This window comes from Scyliorhinus canicula, chromosome 12 (assembly GCF_902713615.1).
Source record: "Scyliorhinus canicula chromosome 12, sScyCan1.1, whole genome shotgun sequence".
Lineage (NCBI taxonomy): Eukaryota > Metazoa > Chordata > Chondrichthyes > Carcharhiniformes > Scyliorhinidae > Scyliorhinus > Scyliorhinus canicula.
The window spans coordinates 157,430,897-157,448,509 of record NC_052157.1 but is presented as its reverse complement, the minus strand read 5'-3'; the positions used below and the strand labels follow the sequence as shown (position 1 = coordinate 157,448,509).

The 17,613-nt window shown below is 45.0% G+C and overlaps 1 protein-coding gene across 5 annotated transcripts in view; it reads right to left on the bottom strand.

Annotated features, from left to right (window-relative positions):
- med13a (mediator complex subunit 13a) overlaps positions 1 to 17,613 on the bottom strand; it is a 213,345-nt gene that overhangs the window by 52,328 nt on the left and 143,404 nt on the right. For all 5 annotated transcript variants that reach the window (XR_005462660.1, XM_038814673.1, XM_038814674.1 and 2 more), the window contains exon 18: positions 15,433 to 15,612. Coding sequence is in view for 4 of the 5 variants with exons in the window: in XM_038814673.1 (XP_038670601.1) it covers positions 15,433 to 15,612 (180 nt within the window). In the remaining variant the exon portion in view is untranslated. The remainder of the gene's footprint in view (positions 1 to 15,432; positions 15,613 to 17,613) is intronic.

Here is a 17,613-nt window from a genome sequence, read left to right as displayed (position 1 = left end):
AAAGGGAACAAAGTCCCCGAGCGAGCGCGTTTAGCCATGTGTTTCCCAGCACTCAATGCCTCAAAACACACGACTATTCAACGCAACTTGTGTTGAATAAGGGGCCTGGATGAGGAATGCATGGCCAAGGCCACACATAGCCCTGTTTTTTAACAATGGGAAGCTCCGCTCAGCGGAACTGCCTGCTGTAGCGAGAGATTGGACACTATTTTTAAATGGTGTCCCCGATCTCGGAGGCCCCCAAAAGAATCCACGACCTATCCCCTGCCCAAATGCAATATGGGAGGACCCCCCAGTACCCACCCCCCAACACCCATGCCGGGCAGTACCAGGCTGACACGCAAGTGGCACTGCCAAGGTGCCAGGCTGGCACTGCCAGGGTACCCAGGTGACACTAGCAGTGCCATGGCACCCAAAGGCAGGCAGCTGGGGGGCTCCGATCCCCTTGGAGACCCCAACAAGTGCCATTCCGTCTGGTTCCCTTTTGTGGGGACCAGTACCAAACAGCGCTCACCCGAGATCCGTGAAGCAAACGGATTGAATACCAAAGCCTCCGGTACCTTGGGAAGGTGCAAATTAGAGCACGGCTTACTGCCCATTGTGGGCAGGATTCACCTCTCAACGTCTCACATGATTGTGTTGAATCTCGTGAGGCGTTGCGAGCCAGGTAGATCACGGGAGCCACGCTGTGCCGCAGCGAGCTGCTTTTCCAGTGCAGTGTGCCGTAGGATCGTGCCCTTTATTTTTATACATGGTACGTAAATCTTGAAAGTAAGCAAACTGGGTTCATGTCATACATTGCCCTTATAAAGACAGCGGCCGTGCAAGCACCCTGCTCTTTACAAGATTGCGGGCGTAACTTACTAGAGGCACGATGGCACGGTGGTTAGCACTGCTGCCTCACCGTGCCTAGCACTGCTGTCTCAGAGTCAGGGACCCAGGACCAATTCCAGTCTTGGGTGATTGCCTATGTGGAATTTGCACGTTCTCCTCGTGTCTGCATGGGTTTCCTCCAACAGTCCAAAGATGTGTAGCTGAGGTGGATTGGACATGCTAAATTCCTTCTTAGTGTTCAAATATGTGCCGGTTATTTGGGGTTACAGAATAGGGCAGGGGAGTGGGCCTAGGTAGAGCGCTGTTTCTGAGGGTTGGTGCAAATTTGCTGGATCGAATGGCCTCCTTCTGCACTGTAGGGATCTATGGATTGGCATTAAACTGTGCATGCACAACATTGGTAGCAAGCACAGCCTTTTTAATAGTAAAGCAGTATTTGTGCCAATAGCAATGTTAATGAGTCATATGCAAGATATACATCATAAAAATGAGGAGGTTAATATCAAATTCCACCCCTGTTTAAACAAGCATGAGCAGCTGAAATAAACCAACCCTTCAAGTGTTGTCTCAGTTCACAGTATAATCCTCCCTCTGGTCAAGTTTGAGGATTCGGAGTAATTACAGTTCTGTCCAATAAAGAGGAATAGGAAAACTGTTCGACTGGGAATGTTATACGTTAATAAAGATAAATGTTTATGCACTTGCCAACCATAGATAGAGCAATGGAGAGGATTGGGGTCTTGGGTGATATCTTTTTGCTTGCCGAATGTCCAAAATTATGCCTGGTTATAATCTGGTGAACAGGTGCTTGTGCATTTTAATTAAATATTACATTCTGGAGGATTACCATTGACCACAAACTGAACTACTATTTTTTTTGTAAATAATTTTTATTGGAATCTTTGAAAAATAAATATCAACAGAACAATAATAGCAATAACAATAATAAACACCCCCCCCCCCCCCCCCTCGTAACAACGCATATAACAAACCCCCCCCCCAGCCCAATAGACAAAAAAATAAATTAACAATAAGCAAATTAACTTAAACACTATCCCCCTTAATGCACTTGTTGGAGTGCAGCTCCAACAACACTCGAGAAGCTCGAAACCACCCTGGACAAAACAGCCCGCTTGATATCTACCCCTTCCACAAACATTCACTCCCTCCACCACCAATGCACAGTAGAAGTTGTGTGTACCATCTACAAGATGCACTACAAGAACTCACCAAGGTTCTTTAGGCAGCGCCTTCCAAACCAATGACCACGAACATCTAGAAGAACAAGGGCAGCAGATACCTGGGAACACCATCACCTGGAAGTTCCCCTCCAAGTCACTCACCATGGAAATATATCACCATTCCTTCACTGTCGCTGGGTCAAAATCCTGAAACTCCCTCCCTAATAATAGAATGGGTGTACCTACACCACATGGGCTGCAGCGGTTCAAGGCAGCTGCTCCGCACCATCTTCTCAAAGGGAATTAGGGATAGGTAAATGCTGGCCTAGCCAGCGAAGCCCACATCCCGTAAAAAGAAAAATCTGTGATTAATCATCCAGTTAGGATGGGCATATTTAAGAACTCAGCGACTAACTTAAATGAGTATGTCACCACCGTCACAGACTTCATCAGCAAATGTGTGGACGACTGCGTGCCAAAGAAAGCAGTACGTACGTTCCCCAACCGGAAACCATGGCTCAACCGCGAGATTGACTCCCTACTGAAGGACAGATCTGAGGCGTTCAAGGCAGACGACCCTGTCCTATACAAGAAATCCAGGTACGACCTCCGCAAAGCCATCCGAGATGCCAAGAGAGAATATCAAACTAAACTAGAGTCACAGACAGACTCTCGACGGTTGTGGCAAGGACTAAGCAAACTTAACGGGCTACAAAGCGAAGCAGAGCAGTATCTCTGGCAGCAGTGCACCCCTCCCCGATGAACTTAATGCATTCTATGCTCGGTTTGAGCAGGTAACCAACAATCCGCTATCGAGTGCCCCAGCAACCCATAATTCACCCATACCCACCATCACAGTTTCCGAAGTCAGATCGGCCTTCCTGAAAGTGAACCCACGGAAGGAGATGGGCCCGGACGGGATCCCCGGTCATGCACTCAGAGTCTGCGCGGTCCAGCTGGCAGAGGTTTTCACAGACATCTTTAACCTATCCCTACTCCACTCCGAGGTCCCCACCTGCTTCAAGAAGACCACCATCATACCGGTACCAAAGAAGAACCAGGCAACGTGCCTCAATGACTACCGCCCGGTGGCCCTGACATCAGTTGTAACGAAGTGCTTCGAGAGGCTGATCATGAAGCGCATCACCTCCATACTCCCGGAACGCCTTGACCCACTTCAATTCGCATACCGTCGCAACCGGTCCACATCAGACGCCATTTCCCTGGCCCTACACTCATCCCTAGAGCATCTCGAAAACAAGGACTCCTACATCAGACTCCTATTTATTGACTACAGCTCCGCCTTCAACACCATAATCCCAGCCAAGCTCATATCAAAGCTCCAAAACCTAGGACTTGGCTCTCCACTCTGCAACTGGATCCTTGACTTTCTGACCAACAGACCACAGTCAGTAAGAATGAACACCAACACCTCCTCCACAATAGTCCTCAATACCGGTGCCCCACAAGGCTGTGTACTTAGCCCCCTACTCTACTCCCTGTACACACACGACTGCATGGCAAAACTGGGTTCCAACTCCATCTACAAGTTTGCTGACGATACGACCATAGTGGGCCGGATCTCGAATAACGACGAGTCCGAATACAGGAGGGAGATAGAGAACCTAGTGGAGTGGTGCAGCGACAACAATCTCTCCCTTAATGCCAGCAAAACTAAAGAGCTGGTCATCGACTTCAGGAAGCAAAGTACTGTGCACACCCCTGTCAGAATCAACGGAGCCAAGGTAGAGATGGTGAGCAGTTTCAAATTCCTAGGGGTGCACATCACCAAAAATCTATCCTGGTCCACTCATGTCGACGCTATCACCAAGAAAGCACAACAGCGCCTTTACTTCCTCCGGAAACTAAGGAAATTCGGCATGTCCACATTAACCCTTACCAACTTTTACAGATGCACTATAGAGAGCATCCTATCGGGCTGCATCACAGCCTGGTATGGCAACTGCTCAGCCCAGGACCGCGAGGAACTTCAGAGAGTCGTGAACACCGCCCAGTCCATCACACAAACCTGCCTCCCATCCATTGATTCCATCTACACCTCCCGCTGCCAGGGGAAAGCAGGCAGCATAATCAAGGATCCCTCCCACCCGGCTTACTCACTTTTCCAACTTCTTCCATCGGGCAGGAGATTCAGAAGTCTGAGAACACGGACGAACAGACTCAAAAACAGCTTCTTCCCCACTGTCACCAGACTCCTAAATGACCCTCTTATGGACTGACCTCATTAACACTACACCCGTGTCTGCTTCATCCGATGCCAATGCTTATGTAGTACATTGTATATATTGTGTTGCCCTATTATGTATTCTCATGTATTTTCTTGAATTCTGTTTAATTCCCTTTTCTTCCCATGTACTGAATGATCTGTTGAGCTGCTTGCAGAAAAATACTTTTCACTGTACCTCGGTACACGTGACAATAAACAAATCCAATCCAATCCAATCCATTTAACAACAAACAGATCAGAAAACTATGCTGTCCAACAAATGGACTATGGCTAGACTTTAGGTGCAAAAGGACTAAATGAAGGGGAATGATAATAATCACTCCAGAAAAATGAAGCTCTAGGCATTCTGAATTCAGTTGACATCATTGGAGAATTCAAATAATTGAATTATGTTTACTACCACCTCAAAATAGGGTATGATTCATTGGCTTTTAAATTAAACTTCAATTACCAACACTAATTAAAAAATAGCATACCACAGATGCAAGAAATCTGAAGTAAAAACAGAAAATGCTGGAAACACTCAGCAGGTTATGACTACATCTGTGGAGATATACAGAGCTAATGTTTTAGGTCTGCAACCTTTCATCAGAACTGAGAAAAGTTAGACTTTGAGAATGAGGTGGGTGGGACAAGGGCAACATGAAAAGCTGTGATAGGGTGAAAGTCAGGAGAGATTGAAGGACAGAAGAGTTGGTCTTGGGAATGGTGAAACAATGAAACAAAAGCTCCTTTCATAATTCTTTTATAAACAGCTCATTACTTTCACCCTCGTGGGTTGTGTGGTTTCCCTCATTCGTCAAACAGATAGCATATTTTAAGTTGCCATTTTATGCACTATATGCTTTTCAATGTTCAAGTTAAACTTAAAAAAGCCAATAAATGTTCTTAAGTCATCCTTTACCCCAACAACCTCCATGCAAAACTCTCCGGCATTTGCTCATTAGATTAAAAATAATAAAATATGTTTACTCCAAAGCTCCTGTGGCCATCTCAAATTTCTGTAGCATAAAATAAATGTTTCAACAGAATTAAATTCCCCAACTCTCACTCTTCACCATCCCCCCGCCGAATTCCGTACTGCCATAGCCTACATTACCAGACAAGTGAAAATGTCAATCAATTAAATTCACCAGTCACCTTTCCCAGTCATTGCTATTTTAATATTTGCTCCCAATGTGAAGCTTAGGGTTTCACCCAATTTATAATAACTGGGTGGCTGAAAGGGGTCACAAAAAGTCATTGGCAAACAGGGTTACGGAAAATTCCAAGTCTTTTTACACATACATAAAAAGCAAGAGGGTAGCCAGGGAAAGGGTTGGCCCACTGAAGGACAGGGGAGGTAATCTATGTGTGGAGCCAGAGGAACTGGGCGAGGTACTAAATTAATGCTTTGCATCAGTATTCACCAAAGAGAAGGAATTGGAGGATGTGGAGTCCGGAGAAGTGTGTGTAGATAGCCTGGGTCACATTGAGATCCAAAAAGAGGTGTTGGGCGTCTTGAAAAATATTAAGGTGGATAAGTCCCCAGGGCCTGATGGGATCTAACCCAGAATACTGAAGGAGGCTAGAGGGGAATTTGCTGAGGCCTTGACAGAAATCTTTGGATCCTCACTGTCTTCAGGTGATGTCCCGGAGGACTGGAGAATAGCCAATGTTGTTCCTTCGTTTAAGAAGGGTAGCAAGTATAATCCAGGGAACTACAGGCCAGTGAGCCTTACGTCAGTGGTAGGGAAATTACTGGAGTGAATTCTTCGAGGCAGGATCTACTCCCATTTGGAAGCAAGTGGTCATAATAGCGAGAGGCAGCACGGTTTTGTGAAGGGGGGGGTCGTGTCGCACTAACTTGACAGAGGTTTTCGAGGAGGTCACAAAGATGATTGATGCAGGTAGGGCAGTGGATGTTGTCTATATGGACTTCAGTAAGGCCTTTGACAAGGTCCCTCATGGCAGACTCATACAAAAGGTGAAGTCACACGGGATCAGAGGTGAGATGGCAAGATGGATACAGAACTGGTTAGGTCATCGAAGGCAGACATTAGCAATGGAAGGGTGCTTTGCTGATTGGAGCGCTGTGACTCGTGGTGTTCCGCAGGGATCAGTGCTGGGACCTTTGCTGTTCCTAATATATGTAACTGATTTGGAGGAAAACGTAACTGGTCTGATTAGCAAGTTTGCGGATGACACAAAGGTTGGCGGATAGCGATGAGGACCGTCAGAGGACACAGCAGGATTTAGATCGGTTGGAGACTTGGGCGGCAAGATAGCAGGTGGAATTTAATCCGGACAAATGTGAGGTAATGCATTTTGGAATGTCTAAAACAGGTAGGGAATATACAGTGAATGGTAGAACCCTCAAGAGTATTGACAGAGAGATCTTGGTGTACAGGTCCACAGGTCACTGAAAGGGGCAACATAGGTGGAGACGGTCGTCAAGGCGGCATACGGCATGCTTGCCTTCATTGGCCGGGGCATTGAGTATAAAAATTGGCAAGTCATGTTGCAGGTAAAGAAGCTTAGTTAGGCTACACTTGGAGTATAATGTTCAATTCTGGCCGCCACACTACCAGAAGGATGTGGAAGCTTTAGAGAGGGTGCAGAAGAGATTTACCAGGATGTTGCCTGGTATGGGGGGGCATTAGCTATGAGGAGAGGTTGAATAAACTTGGTTTGTTCTCACTGGAACAAAGGAGGTTGAGGAGCGACCTGATGGAGGTCTACAAAATTATGAGGGGCATAGACAGAGTGGATAGTCAGAGACTTTTTCCCCAGGGTAGAGGGGTCAATTACCAGGGGCATAGGTTTAAGGTGCAAGGGGTAAGGTTTAGAGGAGATGTACGAGGTAAGTTTTCTTTTTAAACACAAGAGGGTAGTGGGTGCCTGGAACTCGCTGTCGGAGGAGGTGGTGGAAGCAGGGACAAGTGACGTTTAAGGAGCATCTTGACAAATACATAAATAGGATGGGAATAGAGGGATACGGACCCCGGAAGTGTAGAAGATTTTAGTTTAGATGGGCAGCATGGTCGGTGCGGACTTGGAGGGCCGAAGGGCCTGTTCCTGTGCTGTACTTTTCTTTGTTCTTTGAAGAAAATTAAGTTACCAATCATGTGGTACAAATAGTAAACAGCTGAAGAAAAAACAAAATCACCAAATAGGAAAGGGAAAGGAGAGCAATTAAAAACTAAAAAATGCAAATCCTAAATCAGAAACCGTGACAACTATGGCTCAAAATGAGCCATTATGCCCAACCTGCCCATGTTGGTGCTTATGCTCCACTCATCCCTCCTCTCATTTTCTCATTTACATTTACCATCATAACGTGTGACGGTGAAGTGCTTGCAGAGTGAGCATCCAGAAATGATCTAACACTTCTACATGACCCCAAACAGCAAGTAACATTCCACTCAGTCAGATGGCATAGGAATTACTCTCCTGACCGGTTCTAAGTCAGCTGTCTTAACCGGACTCCCCACCCTGCACAGGCCTCGTCTTAGATGACGTTCCGCACAGCCAACACTTTCCTCTACTCGTTCATTTAGGCCTACATGTTCCAGTCATCAACAGCCGCAAGAAGATGCTATCTAACCTCCAGAAAGCCAACGGACAAGATACAGTGAAACATTGGAATGAAGCATCTCAACAATCCCAGCACGAAACATCACCGTTGAAGATGCATATAACCGTCTCTTTGGTGCCTGCACAGCAATCCCTCGAGCTACTAATCCATCTATGTCCCATGCTTAGATGAAAAGAGTCCCAAAGGCTCTTAGTAGGCTCGTTAGCTCTCGTAGTAGAGCTAAACTTCACACACTCCAGCAGGAAGTGCTGGAGCCTAATCCATCGTCTTGGAGCAACCCAAAAACCACCCACTCAAAACCATCCCTCGGGGGGATCTGTGATGCAGGTGCGGGAACAGCAGCGCTTCCATCGGCTCTGGAGCTACTCATCCTTTAATTCTCTCATTTATCCTGTTTACACGGCAGACATTTACCTAATCCGGCAGTGAATACTCCATCGTCGCTAGAAGATTTCTGGCTGAGCACGAATGATAAAATGCAGAGGAATCCTAAGAAATATGTCGGCAAAAGGGAGCAGTCAGATGCAACTGGGGTGAGAGTTGACTCCTCAATATGGTGAGTCGATCTGGCACTCTCGAAGGCACTGCAGATGGTGACTGCAAACATTATAAAAGTTATAAAACCGGCAAGTTAGCACAGAATATTAGTGCTCATGAGACATGAGACTGAGCTGCAGAATACTAATAAGAGGTTTGATGAAACGGAGGAGAGAATCCTGACTGTCGAAAATGCAACTTCTTCAGCTGAGGCCTGCTTGCACTCCTTGGAAAACCAGCTACATATGGTCAGAAATCCTGGAGAATCTGGAGAACCGAAGGTGAAGAAAAATATCCGGGTCGCTGGATTGCCTGGAGGAGTGGAGGGCAAACTCCCTATGGAGAGCTGGCTGCCATGTTTTCTTAAATTGGATACGAAAGCTGGGTGTATTATGTTGGAAATGACACCATATTGAATGCTTCATCCTTAAGAATCTCAGGAATCTCCATTTATCTTGAACGGAAAGCACCCCTCAGCATGCTCCTTCTAGTTAAGAGGCACGCTATGTAGGGGATATGGTGATGGAGCAGCGTGATTGATATTCTACGGTCCACCAACTTATTCCCGATTTTATTATTAGAGTCTTGCGGACTTTGCTGATTTGGCGTTACTAATTCTTTTATAGGTGGCGACTTAAATTGTCACCTTAACCCTCAGTGGACAAACTCCGAGTTACCAGAAACTCCCACACAACAGACAAGGGCACCATAGAACATACAGTGCAGAAGGAGGCCATTCGGCCCATCAAGTCTGCACCAACCCACTTAAGCCCTCACTTCCACCCTCATCCCCGTAACCCAATAACCCCTCCTATCCTTTTTGGTCACTTAAGGGCAATTTATCATGGCCAAGCCACCTAACCTACATGACTTTGTACTGGGAGGAAACCGGAGCACCCGGAGGAAACCCACGCAGACACAGGGAGAACGTGCAGACTCTGCACAACTGTGGGAGGAAACCGGAGTACCCGGAGGAAACCCACGCAGACACGGAGAATGTGCAGACTCCGCACAGACAGTGACCCAGCGGGGAATCGAACCTGGGACCCTGGCACTGTGAAGCCACAGTGCTATCCACTTGTGCTACCGTGCTGCCCAGCATCAGTTTGTGAGGAGGTGGGGTACTTAGATGTGTGGAGAACACTACATCCTAAAAGATAAAGTCTCTTACTTATCTGCTCCTCATCAATATCATTCTCTTCATGCATCCCACCTACCCCGCACACACACCCACCCTGGCCGAAGCACAGATGGTTTATGGCAAGGGTCCTAACCACTCATTCTTGAAAGAAATTAATGTGACTCATGTGGCACTGGACTCCTTGCTGACTCAGTGCACTGAGAGGAGTTTATAGTTTGCAAAACAGAAGTTATACAAGTTTGGAAATAAACCAGAGTAGATACCTAGCCTTTTTGACGAGGAAGGCGGCCAACTCTAGTGCTATTCCCTCTGTGCTAGATTCCAAGGGTAATAAAATTATTAAAATAGAAGATATCAACAAAAGATTTAAGGGTTTTTACACAAAATAGACCAGTCTGGGGATGGATTGACATTTATGGAGTGCTTCTTCTCAAGTTACCAGTAATCTCGAGGACCAACGGTTGCTCCTGAATGCTGCTATTTCTAAAGGGGAAGTGGCTCTTGCCTTGAAGGAGATTCAATCTGGTCACGCTCCAGGGTTGGATGGTTTTGGATGTGAATTTTATAAGGAACTTAAAGACTAACTAATGGAGCTGCTGATTGGCATGTATAATCATTCATTTGAAGGAGGTCTGCTGCCACAGACGCTCCGCGAAGCGAATATTTCCTTAATTCTGAAGGCAAGCAAGAATCCTAAAGAGTGTGCATCCTAACCTGGTGTTGTAAGGCTTCTTACTGTGCCCACCACAGTCAAACGCCAGTACCTCCATATCAAATATATCTAGAATCATAGAATCCCAACAGTGCAGAAGAAGGTCATTCAACCCATCTGAGTCTGCACCGACACTTTGAACGACCACACTACCGAGACCCAATCCCCCATCCTATTCCTGTAACCCCACCCCAAGGTGCAATTTAGCATGACCATTCCGCCTCACCTGAGCATCTTTGGACTGTGGGAGGAAACCGAAGCAACCAGAGGAAACCCACGCAGACACAGGGAGAAAGTGCAAATTCCACACAGGCAGTTTCCCCGAGGTCAGAAACGAACCCGGGACCCTGGTGCTGTGATGCAGCAGTGCCAACCACTGTGCCACTATGCCGCCCTGTACTTCTGACTTAACAATAGTGAAAGACTCACCTTAATAATAGGTTCCTGTTACTGTATGTGGCGGACCCGGTGGGAGGGATGGAGTTGCTAGCTGAGTTTGGGACCTTTTCAGGTTATAAATTAAATTTAGGCAAGAGCGAGGTGTTTGTGCTGCATCCTGGAGACCAGGAGGAAGGAATTGGTAGGCTCCCGCTTAGGCGGGCAGGGGAGAGCTTTAGGTACCTGGGGGTGCAGGTGGCCAGGGACTGGGGGACTCTTCACAAGCATAACTTCACCAGACTTGTAGATCAGATGGAGGAGTTCAAGAGGTGGGACATGCTGCCATTATCGTTGGCGGGGAGGGTACAGTCCGTCAAAATGACGGTGCTTCCGAGGTTCTTGTTCCTCTTTCAGTGCCTGCCCATCTTTATCCCCAGGGCCTTCTTTAGGAGAGTCACTAGCAGTATTTTGAGCTTTGTGTGGGCACATGGGACTCCGAGAGTGAAGAGGGAGCGAGGGAGGGATAGAGGCGGGCTGGCGCTGCCCAACCTTCTGGGGTACTATTGGGCGGCCAATGTGTCAATGGTGCGTAAATGGGTGAGGGAGGGGGGAGGGGCGGTGTGGAAAAGAATGGAGATGGCGTCATGTAGAGGTACGAGCCTGGGTGCCATGTTAACGGCACCGTTGCCGCTCCCCCCTAAGAGGTTTACCACGAGCCCGATGGTGGCGGCGACCCTAAGAATCTGGGGACAGTGGAGACGGCATCGGGGGGAAACAGGGGGCTCGATAGAGGCTCCACTGGGTGGCAACCATCGGTTCATCCCGGGGAACAAGGATGGGGGATTTAGGGGGTGGCAAAGGGCGGGCATCAGCAAATTGAGGTACCTGTTTATTGGCGGGAGGTTTGCGGGCCTGGGGGAACTGGAAGATAAATTTGGCCTTCCCCAAGGGAACATGTTCAGATACTTGCAGGTAAAGGAGTTTGCTAGGCGACAGGTAGAGGGATTCCCTCTGCTGCCGTCGCGGGGGACGATGGACAGAGTGCTTTCGGGGGTGTGGGTCGGAGAGGGGAAGATGTCTGACATCTATACGGTAATGCAGGAGGTGGAGGAAGGTGGAGGAGTCGTCAGTGGAGGAGCTGAAGGCTAAATGGGAGGAGGAACTTGGGGAGCAGATAGAGGACGGGACTTGGGCGGATGCCTTGGAGAGAGTCAACTCTTCCTCCTCATGTGCGAGGCTTAGTCTCATCCAAGGGGCCCACATGTCCGGGACTAGGATGAGTAGGTTCTTTGGGGGTGAGGACAGGTGCACCAGATGTTCGGGGAGTCCAGCGAACCACGCCCATATGTTCTGGGCATGCCCAGCACTGGAAGAATTCTGGAAGGGGGTGGCGGGGACGGTGTAGAGGGTGGTTGGATCCAGGGTCAAACTAGGGTGGGGACTCGCGATTTTTGGAGTTGCGGTAGAGCCGGGAGTGCAGGAGTCAAAAGAGGCCGGTGTCCTGGCCTTTGCGTCCCTAGTAGCCCGACGAAGGATTCTGCTACAGTGGAAGGATGCAAGGCCCCCTCAAGTGTGGAGACCTGGATCAGTGACATGGCGGGATTTATAAAATTGGAAAGGGTCAAATTTGCCCTGAGAGAATCAATACAAGGGTTCTATAAACGATGGCAGCCTTTTCTGGACTTCCTGGCTCAAAGATAGGTAACTTGGTCAATAGCAGCAGCAACCCACGGGGGGGGGGGGGGTTATATTGTGCTAATTTGCGTTGTTTTTAAAATGCTGTGTTGTTCATGGAGGTGGGGCGAATGTTTATGATTGTTAATATTATTGTTATTTTTGGTATTTTATTATGGTGCGTTATTGTTGTATAAATTCAAAATTTTTCAATAAAAATTATTTCCAAAAAAAAATAAAAAATAATAGGTTCCAGTATTATCCCTATGCCAGATGTACTGGCCTGTAGTTTTCTGCATTCCTCATCCTTTGTTGAATAGAGGGGTAACATTTGTTATTTTCCAATGTTCTGGAACCTTTATTTTATCTGAGGAATTTTGGAAAATTAAAACCAATGCATAAACTATCTCAGCAGTCACTATTTTCAAAACCCATGGGTGAAGTCCATCTGGGGACATGTCGGCTTTTAGTTCTAATAATTTTCTAGTCCCCTTTCCCTGGTGATTATTGTTGTTTAAAGTTCTTCCCTCCCTTTCACCTCTTGATTCACAATTATATATGGATGTTATTTGTATCCTCTACTGTAAAGACAGATGTAAAATATCTGTTCAATTCTATTTCCTTATTTTCCACTATTAATTCCCCCGACTCACTCTCTAGAGGTCCAATGTTCACTTCACTTCCATCTTCCCTTTTTCAATACCTGCAGAAACTTGTTTCGAGCAAGTATTCCCCCCATACTCTAATTTCCCTCTTATTAATCTCTTGATCAATCTTTGCTGAACTTATTGGGTCCAATTTTCTAACCTGCCACTTATCTTTGCAAAATTATACACTTTTTCTTTCAGTTTGATATTATATTTTAACTCCCTTAGTTAGTTGCGGATAGTCCTTCCCTTAAAGAGTCTTTCTTTTCCACTGGAATGTAGGTCTTACTTCGTGTAGGTGCATCACAATATTATTAGGAAGGAAATTCCTGAATTTTGACAAAGTGACAGCGAAGAAATGGCAGTATAGTTCTACGTCAGAAATTGTGTTGTTAATTCCAATGTGCAAATTGTTAATGGTCCCAGCACCAATCCTTGTGAAACAACACTTTCCATCTCCAGCCACTCCGTATAACTACGTAGCACAGTGGTTAACAGGTTCCCATGTTCAATTCCCGGCTCGGGTCACCTTCTGTGCAGAGTCTGCATGTTCTCCCCGTGTCTGCATAAGTTTCCTCCGGGTGCTCCGGTTTCCTCCCACAAGTCCCAAAAGATATGCTGTTAGATAATTTGGACTTTGCGAATTCTTCTTCTATGTACCCGAACAGGCACCAGAATGTGGCGACTAGGGGCTTTTCACAGAAACTTCCATTACAGTGTTAATGTAAGCCTACTTGTGACAATAAAGATTATTACTATTTACTCCAACTGCTTTCTGTCTTGAAGTCAGCTAGCAATCCATTCTGCCACTTGTCCTCGACTTTGCATTCTTTACCATATTCAATAGTCTATTATGCGCCAAACTATCGAGAACCTTTTGAATATCCAGATAAAATAACATGTACTAAATTGCCATTGCCTAGTTTCTCTGTTTCACTCCAATTCTCTTCCCGCACCTAGTGGTGCACCAAGGCAGACTTTCATCTGTTTCCATAACTAAATATTCCCAAACAGGTCGCCAGTCTGTCACCAGAGGCAACTAGCATGAGGGGTGCCACTTGCATGGCTAATCAGGACTCATCTAATCCTGGTCTTATAATCAGCCAATGGTTGTTGAAAGGATTTGCAGGTTGACACTGACCATGTTATGAATGCACCCTCCTTGGCCACAGGTTCTTGGGTGGGACTTGAACCTGGAACTTCCGACTACCCGCTACTTCACAAGACCTACCTGCTTTCTCAGTTACTCCTCAAAAAATTAATTAAGGTTGGTCAAGCAAGATTTTCCTTTTTGAAATACAGGCCGACTATCCATGATTATATTTTTCAATTCCAAATGTTTTTCTATTCTCTCCTTTACTAAGTATTCCATTATGTTCCCGACCACAATATTAAGCTGACTGGTCTATAATTCTATAGGACGAGTTCTGCCCCTACTATCCCCCGATCCTTTAACACTATATCTTTTCCTATCAAACTACTGAATGTGTAGTAACGCTGATATCACATGAATACATCATTTTAAAATACTTGTTTCAATCCATCTAGACCAGGAGTTTGATTAGTTTATTTAATAATCCTTTTTTTATATTTTAAATGCACTTACCTTGTGGACCAACTCATCATGCAATGTCATTTTTAACTTGTTTTATCTCCCTTGTAAATACCGAAGTGAAATAATTATTTAATATTTCTGCCATCTCCCTATGCCTGTGGTATTGTTCTGTATGTTCTTAATGGTCCTATTCCCACTATAGCCTTCCTTCATTATGTGCCTGCAAAATATTTTACCGTTTTGTTTTTATGTTCTTTGATAATTTAGTGTCAAAGTTCCCCTTTGCCTTCCTAATTATTACTCCAGAATTACATTTTCATTCACCTTTGCTTCTTAACTACATATTTAAAATTTATGAGTCATTGGAATATAGAACACAACAAAAACTGTAAACAGCATTTTGTACTAATTTGGTCAGTCAAACAGGCCAGTTAGATATTATTAAAATAAACTGTATCTCTTCTTGCACTTCCCAAGACAATGGAACAAATCCAATTAGAGACTCGAGCACACAAAAAATCTGTTTCAAACTTCTCAACATGCATTACAGTTTATCTGTAGTCAGTGGATTCTGCCACTTGTTCAAACACACTATGCCAAAAACTGCAAATTCCTCCCAAACAATGCACATGAAAAGCTGACTACCAGAAAACTCAGTTCTATGACCACAATACTCTTTTGGCATCAAGGGAGAGAAATATCACTATCTTATATTATCCTGGTAATCGTGAATTCAGTTGGATTCATACATCCACGGAACAGGTGATAAATACTGTTTAGACCACAGTTCATGGGGCGGGATTCTCCGCTCACCGCCGGCAAAGTCGCATTCAGCGATCGACCGGCATTTTTTCGTAAGTGTTCATTCATATAATCTATCATGTACTGCACATATTTACCGTTATTGTGCATGCAAAGGTGATGAGTGAAAGGTACAGATCATCTTACCATAAGATCCCCGACCAGCCAATTTGTGGAACTGCTGCCACGTGAGAGGCCCCTGCACATGCTGGATACTCTCCCATGACCTGACAGCTCGTTTCTTCTGAATGGCATCCTGAAGAACAGGCTGAAGGGAGAGAAGCAGGCGCAGAAGATCTTGTGAACACAGCATGCTGACATCCACAGCTGGAGAAAGAACAAAAATTTACTGTTAGATGGTTAAAGAGATCATGAACGTAAATTGATTTATACTCAAAATTTCAGAATAAATATTGCTTCAGGTTTCATTTTAAGCTAGAAACGAATTGTCACTATCAAGAAATAAACAGGAAAAACATTCTTATGACGTGTGATGATCCATGTACTTTGGGAAAAGCCTGTAGTTTATTTTTGTGTCATGTCCCGTTTAAAACCAAAGTGAAATTGGGCATATTATGAAAGTGATTAATTGGCTTCCTGATCATCATTCCAATAAATTATGTTACCCGAGGTTGCCATGGGGATGAAAAGCCAAGAAACAAAGGTAAATAGAAAGTTAATTGCAGTGATGGGGGATAAAACCCGTCTGTTGGAGGCAGCTCAGAATACACATAATTGGCGGGAGTGAAACAAGCAAGGCACTCCACAATCGGAGTTTAGAAACAGATTCTGGTGTTGAAGCAGGGCTCTGAAAATATAAGAGAGACTACGTTACAGTTGGAAAGGACAGAGATCTGAAGACTGAAAAGCAGGGGATTGTGGATGGGACATAATCCACTGGTGCGTTTCAGTATTGCCAGAGTCACCAAGACATTTAAAAGGCTTGGAGAAGTCTCTGGGAATTCTATGCCATGAGGATCATCATAACCCGAGAGAACACTTTTGATGTGCATTGGCCGATGTTAAATGATTCCGGGGAATTAGAATAGAATATGTTTGTTGGTGAATACAACTTAGGGGTGAAGCGATTAAGTTGGAAGTGAGAAATCCTGCTTTATAGAAGCCAAGTTGGAAGTGAGAAATCCTGCTTTATAGAAGCCAAGTTCGGAACACTGAGGTGTGCTCATGCCTTTTTTAATTTTCCTTCAGTAGACGCGGGAGTCACTGGCGACGCCAGTATATTTATTGCCCATCCCACATTGCTGTTGAGAAGGTGATAGTGAGCTGCCTTCTTGAGCGGCTGTAGTCCATGTGGGGTAAGTACACCCAAAGTGCTATTAGATTGAACTGCTTGAGACGTATTTTTGTCAACTAAAGTAAAATGAACTTCTTTTATTGGAAATATCCAGTGCCCGCTAATTAAATTTTTGAATTAGGCTAATTTTAGTTGATTTGTTAAAGTAAAAGTTTTAAAATGTGAAATCTTGTCCATCTGGTTTCTTTCCCTTGTGTCATAGGAGTTCATCTCTTAAAAGTTTTCAGTCTCAATGAGGATCTTACACATTCCTATCTGTCATTTTAAAGCAGGCATTAATCTACTCATTTTAAAACGGACCAATGATCCTTACAAAAATAAAAAGATGAATGACATAGACAGCATAAGCACTCAACAGCTAATATCCTAATCGTAATCACTAGGCTCATCTGACGTTCAAAATCCAGATACGAAATAAGCAGTAAAATATTTTATGTAATAGGAATTTATAGCCATTTACTCAGCTAGCAATTGACATCTAGGGGCAAATAGGCCGCAGAAAAAACACTATACTGTACAAGCATTCAGGCTGACCTTGCTGCTAGTGAGCTATAGAATCCTATCCCATTTTGAAACATTAAATCATCATTTAATGGCATAAATCAATTTCTTCTAATGAATTAGAGTAACGGCGTAACAGGGGAAGCACTATATATTTTGAAGAAACATCTGCTCAACATTTTGGAGTGCCCTGATTAAACATTATCCTTTGACCACCACCTGGTTGTTTAACTAACACGCTGCTTCTTCAGACACCTTTATGGGTGCGAAAGTGGCTGCCAGGTTTAATTTTCAAAACAGTGCACAAATTTCAGGAAGAAATAATTGGCTGAAAAGTGCTTCAAGCTGTCCTTCCTTCATTTTCATAAGGTACTGCAAATAAACACTCAGAAAAATGAGGTTAAGAACTGGTTGTAGGCAAGGGGGTGGGAGAGTATATTATAATGGTATAAAACATTCAAACCATGGTCCCAGCGCTTAACTGGGCAGCACGGCAGCACAGTGGTTAGCAC